This window comes from Agrilus planipennis, unplaced genomic scaffold, assembly GCF_000699045.2.
Source record: "Agrilus planipennis isolate EAB-ADULT unplaced genomic scaffold, Apla_2.0 scaffold316, whole genome shotgun sequence".
Lineage (NCBI taxonomy): Eukaryota > Metazoa > Arthropoda > Insecta > Coleoptera > Buprestidae > Agrilus > Agrilus planipennis.
Window position 1 is genome coordinate 1 of NW_020439389.1, and position 11,108 is coordinate 11,108.

General features: G+C 34.4%; 1 protein-coding gene across 1 annotated transcript; it reads left to right on the top strand.

Annotated features, from left to right (window-relative positions):
• The first annotated feature begins 1,897 nt into the window (after window positions 1-1,897).
• On the top strand, window positions 1,898-8,889 carry LOC108741585 (flocculation protein FLO11-like). Its single transcript, XM_018476430.1, has 5 exons — window positions 1,898-2,346; window positions 4,513-4,664; window positions 7,365-7,568; window positions 8,149-8,398; window positions 8,565-8,889. Exons 1-5 carry the CDS (start codon window positions 2,081-2,083, stop codon window positions 8,875-8,877), a joined length of 1,185 nt encoding a protein of 394 aa, XP_018331932.1. The 5' UTR covers window positions 1,898-2,080; the 3' UTR covers window positions 8,878-8,889.
• Window positions 8,890-11,108: the final 2,219 nt, after the last annotated feature.

The window sequence follows — 11,108 nt, forward strand, 5'->3', positions numbered from 1 at the left end:
ATTTGGTCAATTAATAATTGCTTTTTCGAAGCAGTTTGACTTATAAATTACAAATTATTCTAAGATGTTTAATTTGAAACGTTTCTTTGTTATATGTTATACATATTTCTAGGTTTTCAATGGTTGGAAAATTGTGTTTTAAACCTAAAAAATGATTTGAAAATTTTGAAATATTTCCGCTACGGTTAAAAAACGAAACTGTTAGTTAAAACGAATCCTAAAGAAATGACCTACATGGATTTAAAAATTGCAACCTAAACATTTTAACTGATCATTACTTGCCTGCTGTTAGCTGCATTAAATGTATATTTTGAAACAGAAAAAAAAAATATAGATAGACTCGCTTTAAATGAAGATTATATTGTTGTTTATAATACACAATACGATTATTACTTGAAGTTTCTCGTTGGGTCATTTTTTTAAAATGTTTTCCGTTCAACATCGCTTTCTCTAGAGAACATTTCTGAATCCGGCCCTGATCAAACGAATGAAAGGATTCACATCAAATACAAAAATTAAATCCCGGAAAACGAATGTGTATTAGGCAATCCTACATACTCCTTTAGAAGATGAATGATGAGCAATGGAAATAGTCATTTAAAAGCATTCGTTAAAATAAAAAGTGAATGTTCATGATTAATTAATTTGTAAATTGCTACACATAAAATTATACCAGAAGTAATAACATATATAATGCAATAAATTGCATTTTGTCTTAAGCCAAAGTATAACTGACTAAATATTATTGTCACTAACTTTTTTGATTGTATTAACTTCTAGTTACCAATTCATTCTTGTAAATCCTTTTTCTATCGAAAGATACTACACTGTCTATTTTCTAAATAAAAGGCACTTGCACACTACTCAATAATATAACTTTAAATAACCCAATCGCAAGCATACGAAAACGGCCATAATGCACACATAGAAAAACAATAACAATAACAAAGGTGCTATCCATAGATAATAGATAAACAAAGGGTATGGTGCTATCCTAGACTAGGTGCTATTGAAATGTGAATTGTAAACATAGATTATAAATGTCAATTCATAGATATGTCCATGATATGTCAATGGTAATAGATAGGCAATAGACAGTTAATTTCAATTATAGATAATGATTTCAGCGACATACGGTCATAGACAGGATGTAGTAGTGACTGTGGCTAAACTCTCACTGACGAAGTCACTAGGTTGAATTAGGTAACGATCTGTAATGTATCAGTGCTGTCCGCTTGCGACAACCGCCATTAAGCTTATCAAAGTTTTTGAAACTGAATACCGTTTTTTTTAAAGCCGTTCACCATTGAGTTAGAAAAATATGGTCTCCCTAACATAGCATATATTTAGGGTTTAATGTAACAAATTGTTTTAGACAGTTACATTATTATAATAAATAAAATTTCTTTAAATGTATAATGTAGACGTTATTAAAGGTATTATTTGGATAAATTCATACCACATTGAAACCTTTAGAAATGTTCCTTCCACGCCTTCGTACTGATATCGTTAGTTCATTAATAATAATTTACATGGCGACAGGCACGCAGACAGACAGGTACAGAAAGACAGACAAGTATAAAGTATCATTACTTTTTTATTAATCCTTCCTTATTTCAACAGTATCAAAAAACATTTAATTAATCAAATCGATTTCCACAATTTAACTCAATTTCACATTATTAAATGTGACTATTTTATTAAGTCGATTTCTCGNAGGTACAGAAAGACAGACAAGTATAAAGTATCATTACTTTTTTATTAATCCTTCCTTATTTCAACAGTATCAAAAAACATTTAATTAATCAAATCGATTTCCACAATTTAACTCAATTTCACATTATTAAATGTGACTATTTTATTAGGTCGATTTCTAGTACAAAAAATTATTTTTTACTTTAATACAAGTGCAATTTTGCTAAAGTATATAATAGAAATTACATTTTTTTAACGGTCATACAACAATCAACTTCCTGTTTCTTCTCGGCTGAATAAATGACCAGTAATTACACATCGCAATATCAGGTAGATATAATGAGAATGATGATTATAACAAAAGTGAGTTAAAAACGCAATCGAAATGAAGTGTTTTGTGCTAAACACGCTTTTTGCATGCTTTCTAAAAAATATTATTATTGCGAGTGCAGCTGAAATCACTGTAATAGGAATTTCAAATCGAAATAGAAATCGATATCCCGAAAAAGAAACTGAAAGACCCGGAGACGTAGTTAATATTAACATAAACAATTATTGCCCAGAAACTTCGGTAGTACTTGTGAAAGAATGTTACTGCGTCCCTCCCACTCTGTGCAGAGACAGGGTAGATGAACAAATTCAAGCAAAAAGGTAAGGGAGATGATAATTTTTTGGATTATCTCTAATTTAAAAAAAATACCCCACATATTCTATAAAATCTTGTTTGGACTTCTTTTTTAACCTTCTGAAGTATGATTTAGTACATAGTACGTCAAAATTAAAATTACATTTAAAATTTTGGGGATGATCGACTATTATAACAGATACACAAGGCATATAAGGCTTTATAAGATTTTATTGTAAGATACGGAAGCCTCACAAACAATCAAAAGTGCAGAATAAGAAATATGTTGGGCGATTTGTAAAATGTGAATAAAAATTAGCAGGAGAATGGCGTTTTCTAACTGAATTTATTTCAACATAATTTAGTTATAATCAGTGGCGTTGCATCTGACGAGCAAAGGAGCGTCAAGGCTCAACAGGTACCGAAAATCTGAAAAAATTCCTTTATAATGCCGTTTCGTAAAGGAACCATTCAAGCCTGACAAACATACGATTATGGATGATTTTGATATATTACTATTATTAAAACTGTATATTCACGGCTCTGTATAGGTGTAAAACGTGAACGGTGGGCGGTTAGAAGTGTTTAGAAGTGGTTATGAAAGTGCTAAAAAATTAGGTGTATTAGTAGAAAGGATATGAGAATAGAGAGCTTTATGGGAGTCAATAAGATAGGACATCTTCTCCGACATGAAGAGCTTAGTGGAGTTACAGGAATATTAGAGAAGAGTTAGAGGAATATTAGAAGCAGAAACAGAGATTAAAATGGGTAGACAGGCCTAGATTAGATTACTGCTAGCAAATAGTTAGTTAGAGGTTAGGATGTTCGAGAAATGCGAAGATTGGGACAAGACAGGACGAAGTGGACGTGCGTGAACAACCAGTCTTCGGACTAAAAACTTTAATGATAATAATTAGGATGTTGTCCGTGAAATACGTCACTCAGAATTTCACCTTTTTTAGATCCCTCCCTCTCCCTTCGTCACGTTAAGTCACACTTTCAACGACCCCCTAATAAATATTACGTCCCTAATGAACAGCGAATTCTTTAGACCCCGTCCTCCTAGTCATATCTCGTCACCCCTCCCTCCCCATATTTTCGAACGTATTTTATTTAAGTCACAACTACCATCGCTGAGAGGTCGAATTGGTAAATCATAAATAATTTTTTGCGTAACAAGAGCATTTGTTAAATGGAAAATTCGAATGATCCCATCTCTACTCGAAATGCTCGACATATTCCCTGCCACATAATCTGAGGAATATTGGAGAACTTACTGTACCTAATTCTACGTTTCTCTGTTTTCTGCAAGTCCTTACCTATTTTCTGAAAGTACGAGCCGTCACTGGTTTTTTTTTTTATTTTTTTGATAACTATCTTCTTATGGTATCGTAACACACTTGGGACTAGTGCTGGGCAAAAATATGAATAGTTATTCATATATGTATATTGATATTTTCGATAATTATGGATACCGATAAATATTAATATACTGATAACTATCGGTAATTATGAAATATATATCTTGCCCATATTCTTGTATGTATAGTAATTCGTGGTTAAGTTCCAAAATTGCAAATTAGAAATGAAAAATTCCTATGTTATTTAAATGGGACGTAGAAAATTGTAAAACGTCACCTCTAAAGATTTATTTTAAGGGATCATATTTTAACAGGATCATATTTTAATAGGATCATATTTTAATAGGATCTATGTTCTATTCTTGAAATTAGATATTTTCTAAGAAAAAATAGGTAAAAAACTAAACAAAGTTATACACTAATGCAGATTTATTTATTAACAGTATCTACTATGAATTAAAAATGATGAAATTATATTGTATACATATAAAATAGTTGTCAATTGCTTATTGTGTATCGATTTCTACCCATAATTACCGAATATATCGATATATCGATAACTATAGATATTTATCAGTTGCTAATATTGTTATAGGTGCATCGATAATTATCGATATTTTTGTTATCGATTGACAATAACTAAAATCAGACTGCTCGGAACATAGGCTATCTTATAAAAAATGCTTGAGAAGTTTTTAACGGTAGGGGTGGGAACTATGAGATGGGGGAAGCCGATTAAAGGGTTCGTGCTCGGAGCCGTTACAACCTTTTTATGCCACTAGCTCTTATGAAAAAAAATTTCTAGTTAATAAATAAAACACGTTATTTTAGTAAATCTGCAAATTTGGTATCGATAAAATGCAATCAACAGGAAGTGTGCTGCTTCAACGTTAGTTTTACGAGAGTGAACGAAATATCACCACCAACCCCCACAGCTACTCCAAAATTAACGACAACCACGTCAGCACCTGAATATGTTACAGGTATTCTACAAAAAATATATATACTTCCATGTACAGGATGTTCCATTTTCCTTGCTTCTATGTATGTATATTCAGATTTTTAACGTAGTATTCACTAGCACTTAACAATAAATCAAACCACCTACACCCCTAACAGGTAAGGATTTATATTATTTTAGAATATAAATCCGAGGACACCTTCCTCAAGAATCCTGTACTACCCAGTCGTACGAATGGCTGGGTGTCTTGAAGATTTCGCCTTTTCCACGAAAACATAAAAAAAATATTATTTTAGAAGCCACGATATACTTAATAAAAATAAACTAGTTGGCGAGTTATTATTTCTTTAGTCTAGTCTGTAATAATATTGTTTCGACCATTATACCATTTTTATTGCGTATTCCGCATAAGAACTTCTTCACTTTTTATTTGACTTACTTTTTGGGGTTCCGTACGTCTGAATGAAAAACGGAAACAAACATAAAAATAACATAAACTCAAAAACAGAATTTTTTGCAATCCAATTAAGCGGTAGTTAAAGATGTAATAATTAGACTATAATTAAATGCTACCCTCTTAACCTTAATAGACTACAGTGCCAGATTAAGCCAGCGCGAGGTCTGAAACCAATGGAGAACAAGACTTAAACAAGACTTAAGACATCAAAAAAAAATTTTTTGTGATTTAGTGTGAGTAAATTTAGAAATACCAATAGTCTAATTAAAATTAAAGTTAACTTAAGTATTTTCTATTTTCAGTCATGTAAGGTCATTTATATATTCGTAACTTTAATGTGCGTTATTGATGTTCAAAAAGAACGTTTTCTATTATCTACTAAAATTGGTAATCATCAAATTCAAGTAGGTACCTAAATGCGTAACATTAATTCCACAACTGGGAAACACGCGATTCTAATTAATTTCCATTAAAAGTTTATAAAAGTGAAATTTTCGAGTTTAGTGCTTTCGTTGAAAACGATCGGTACAAAAAAATTGTTAAGAAAACCGAAATTGCAAACAAAGTAGTTGACATCAACAATATATAATATATAATGGTTGGCAAACAAAAAACAAATGGAACATCTAGATAGATCACAGCAAAAGAAAAATAAAATAAAATTGAAATGTGGAAGAAACGATCGACCGTAATAATAGTAGAATTATGTCATTAAATATCCAATAATTTCATTGGTAATCAATACAAGACTATTCTAAATGGGTGGATTATACGAATAACTCGAAAACAATATTAGGGGATTCCCCTGTAAGTATTGTGGTGTTGTCAACTTGCAACACAATTTATGTAGGTACGATTGTCGATATAATGGATATGGTGTGGCTAGTGGTCACTTTTAGTGCCACGTCTTCCATTGAACAGCGTCATATATATATCTACTATATATTATATTATTTGATAGTTTTTTTTTGGGTACAGGAGGCGCGGGACCCGCGTGGCATGTAGGATTTGCTAAAATTTTGCTATGTGCAGTGGTGTTTTTAGGTTCAGTAGTCACGTCGGATTACAGGGGGCGCCGGATTAGAAAAGAGCCGAATTACCTAGGGTCCACTGTATTAATAATACCTTTTATCCAATTTCGATATACCACCTCGATACAACCTTTCCGTGAGCACAGCCTTCCCCAAACAAATATCCTGCATTCACCACTGTTGCTTCACGAAGGACAGAAATTGCCTCTTCTTCGCAATATTGATATGCTGATGCATATGTTCGACGGCTTTTTCGTTAATTTTTATGAATGTTACATAATAATATGTACCTATTATGAAATTATCCGGTTTAGCAGATAAATCAGTTTTGTATAATTGAGCTAATCTAGATTAAACCTCGCATCCACTCTTTTTATTTAGCTCAATACGTTCAGATGAAAATGCAATTAGATTGAGCTGCAGCTCGTTCAGCCCATACGTAAATACAGGGTGGATCGATAAATAATTAAACAGTCATCGATGAGGACGCCCAACTGAGGCAACTACTGAAGAAATGGTTGTAAAAATTCATGATATCGTCAAAATCTCATACGTACTTCATATCCTGCATGAAATTCTGAGGACGAAAAAGCAGAGTGCAGGATGGGTACCGCGTTTGTAGATTCCTGACCAAAAAAAAATGCAGAAGGATCAAATCAAAATCGTGTTTGGAGAGGTAGTAGCAGCATCATCCAGAGTTATTTGTCTGTAAACGAGTATATTGCAGGAATAAAAAACTGGAAGATCGTTGGATCAAAAGTATTGCGTTCAATGGAGATGTTGAAAAATAATGTTCTCCTATTCCTTCTGAAACCTCTTCATTTTTAACCTTCTCTATCCACGGTATACTCATCATTCGCCTGTAACATCACATTTCGAACGCTTCTAATCTTTTCTTTTCTGCCGCGCCCACCGTCCATGTTTCGCACCTGTTCAGGGTTGCGCTCTAAACATACACCTTTAACAAAATCTTTTTCGAATTTCTAAATTAATTGTTCGCGAGCATAGAAGTGACTTCTTTTTATTAAAGGCGACTCGACCCTGCGCTATCCTCTGCATTATATCCCGACTAATCCTTCCGTCCTGACTTATCTGACTGATACTAGATTTACAAGTAATAAATCTTTAAGTCTGTAAATATTTCTGAGAAAAAAAAATGGAACATTCTTGACACATGGTATATCTATCGTACATTATGTTTTTTAGTGCTTTTGAATTTAGTTTTTTTTTTAAGAAATAGTCACAACAATTATCAATGTGACAAGGACTCCAACAACAACAACAACTGCTACTGTACCATCTTCCAGTACAACAGCTGCCGGCACTATTCCTTCCACTTCCACCACCACCACTTCTACTGAGAGTACTACACCACCTGAAGAAGATGATAGCGTAACAATACCAACAGAAGAACATGTTTTAGGCGAACCGACTAAAGGTAAAAATAAATTAATTGTGGCTCACGTCGAAACCCAACCAAGCGGCATGGCCTTAAGATTTAGACCATTGCTTAGCATTCGGAAGGACGCCGGTTCGATTCCGGGTCCGTCTGCCTTTGTCCAAGTTTTTCTGTGGTTTCCTTGGATCACTGGGGCAGTAATATTCCACAGATAATCTTTCATTATCTTCTGTCTTCATTCCGCCCGTCTCATCTTTCTCACTCGAACCGCCACCCACTCATTCCCACGATTCTTGAAACGAGGCTGAAGAGGGTCTTCCGCCCTACTTTCCGGCGTAGTCCGGAGGGACTGTCCGCCCACCAACATTACTGGTTGGTGGGAATAAAACACCCAAAAGTTGTTTTTTAACAAAACCCAAACGACTACTACATCATCTCAGTATGATCAGTACTTATTGAATATTACGACGGAATCACGGGAACATACAAGTCTCATTTTTTATTTTTAATTATTGATAAAATGCCTTATAATTTCGCAACCGTAACCACTCTAAGTGTTATTAAAATTAATGACCGACGTAACTTACTACATTGAAAATCAAAAAATTAACTCTTTCAGAAGCAGCCACAACGAGTCAGTTTGACGTTGAAATAATAGAAGAGCAATCGCTGTCTAAAACATTGTGCGGCACGAGAAACTTGTACGACCGGAAAATTTCCAGAATTATGACTCCCGTTACTACCCCTGCATCCGTTGGAGAATTTCCATGGGCCGTTAGCATTCTAGAAAAAGATCAATTGAAGTACGAGTGCATGGGAAGTTTGGTCAGATCCGGAGTGGTACTTACAACAGGGAATTGCATACAAAGGTAAGGACTTAAATTTTTATTTTTGGAATTTATAACCCTTGATGGGTTAAAGATTTTAATATTATGTGCGAATTTCGAGTCGGTACATTATCTTTTTTTTTGTTTGGTAGGTACTTATCATTTTTTCCATTACGGCTCTGATTAAATTTACTTTTTAATTCTCTAGAGAACCCACAAATTACGTTGTTAGAGCAGGAACAATAAATCCTCTTAGAAAGGAAGCACAAATTCAGCCGTGGCAACAGAACGATGTGCAGTATGTAACTTATAATCCCCAATTCCTCCCTGGAAATGGACAGGAGAATGGAGTAGCACTACTATTTTTAAAAGGCGATTTCGTAATAAACAATTTCGTCAACATAATTTGCCTTCCCTCAAACTTTAATTTTTCTGCTGCAATTTGTATGTCTTCGGCCACACATTTGAGTACAGGTAAGTTTAATGGATATTTCGACAACAAACCGAGCGGCACGACCTAGACCAGGGGTGGCCAACCCGGGGCTCACCTTGAGCGTTTTTCGAGTCCGCGAGATTCATCATAGTTTTACAAAATATATTTATTTTAAAACGGTCGCAAAGTTTTGGTACCTAGAATCATTTAATTAATTAATTTAAATAGTTGAGATATAAGAGATAAAGGATAACGCAGGATCGAGTCGTCTTCAATAAAAAGAAGTCACTTTTCTGCTTGCAAACGGTTAATTTAGATATTCAAAAAAGATTGTTAAAGCACGACGTTGTACGAGTGCGAAACGTGGACGGTGGACGCAGCGGAAACGAAACGGTTAAAAGCGTTTGAAATGTGATGTGCTATGGAAGTCAGGAATAAAAAGGCGAGATAGGTTTCAGGCTTCAAGGGCTCGTTAGAAACATATTAGAAGTGGAAGCAGGACTTGAGAGGAGTAGAGGTAGACGTAGATTAGATTAGGGAAATACGAAGATTAGCTCAGGATAGAAGAGTGGAGGCGCATCTCCAGCCAGTCTTAGGAACGACGACCCTATGATGATGATGATTATTATTATTATAATCGTCATAATCGTCAAAGTAGTGAAAACCAATATATTAAAAAAATACTTTAAGTATTTCCTCAACCATATACTCAAAAATTAACTGCTGAAACTATGAGAGACATTTAACTGATTTTAAAAGAATATTCATGTGAATATATAACAATATTGCCTGTTTGTTTTTTTGGCCCGCGGANAGTAGTGAAAACCAATATATTAAAAAAATACTTTAAGTATTTCCTCAACCATATACTCAAAAATTAACTGCTGAAACTATGAGAGACATTTAACTGATTTTAAAAGAATATTCATGTGAATATATAACAATATTGCCTGTTTGTTTTTTTGGCCCGCGGAATTATGATTTATTTCCAAAGTGGCCCGCAAGATCATTTGGGTTGGCTACCCTTGACCTAGAGATTTAGATGTTTAAACTTTAAACCATTACGTAACATTCGATTCCATTCCGTTTCCGTCTACCCTGGTCCAAAATTATTCTGTGGTTTTTTTTAATCACTTATCACTATTTCTTTCACTCTCTTCTGACTTCATTTCGTCCGTCTCATCTTTCTAGCCCCCAACCACCACCCACCCATTCCTACGATTCCTCAGTTTTTTTTCCGGCGATAATACACCTAAAACTGTAGCCGGTACCTGTTATGGAGACACTTCCTTCTATCTAAACTAGTTTGGGGGCGTCTATTAATTGCGTGAGGCGATTTTGGGGATTTGTCGACACCACCTTTGGTGAGATGTCGTGAGATTTGGCTCGATCCCTCCCTACCCATGTCAATTAAAGTGGAAACAATCAGTAGGCTATTGGGCTACTTGCGTTCGCATAACCGCCATAATTATTATTGTGTATTTTAACTCCACTAACGGCGAAGAAATTATGCTTTATTTAATTTAACTCAGTTTATCGCACGCGAAATCGAGTGAGATCGACACGACCCCCTTTTACCCCTCTAAACGCCTCACGTAATTAATGGACGCCCCTTTTAATGCGATAATAAAGAACAAAAATTACACACTGTTTATACATTTCTTTTACAAACCACCCAATTACTTGCACTTTTTGAAGTGAAACTTCTTTACGCAGGGTAGGGTAAGTTCGTTTCATGCGAGTTGCTATGTAAAGCAATCATGCAACGCATTTCCGCCGCTGTCTGTCCCTATTTATGCTTAGATCTTTAAAACTACGCAACGGATTTTAATGCGGTTTTTTTTAATAGATAGAGTAATTCAAGAGGAAGGTTTATATGTATAATACATGCATAATCTGGTAGAGAAACACTGATAATTTTAGAGGTTTGTAATGAGATTTCGTAAATAAACACATTTTTTGCGCTTACATTGCAAACGCTGGCTAAACTCTACGAGATAGATCAAAATAATATACTACAGTATTGTACACCTCAAAAAGGTCTACAAAAAAGTCCGGGATGGTATATGTGTATCTCTTAGGGATAACCCACAATAACCACTTTTTATCCTTTACTTTTTACGAGAAATAATGACTTATTTACGAAGCGATTTTTAGCAATACAGCATTAACCCTTATCCAATTAAGTACTTTTAAATACATTGTGCATTTAATATAGATCAATATGGCCCTTTACAGCATGTAATTTAAATGAATATTTTCGAAGATATTACAGACTTAAAATGCAGGGACATAGCGGTTGCGGCGGTACCGGCCGGT

Bases quoted from the DNA above. Each gene is read 5' to 3' on its own strand.
- LOC108741585 (XM_018476430.1), top strand. From the start codon at position 2,081: ATGAAGTGTTTTGTGCTAAACACGCTTTTTGCATGCTTTCTAAAAAAT. The intron at 2,347-4,512 runs GTAAGGGAGATG...ACGTTATTTTAG, and splicing joins GAACAAATTCAAGCAAAAAG to TAAATCTGCAAATTTGGTAT. The intron at 8,399-8,564 runs GTAAGGACTTAA...TTAATTCTCTAG, and splicing joins ACAGGGAATTGCATACAAAG to AGAACCCACAAATTACGTTG.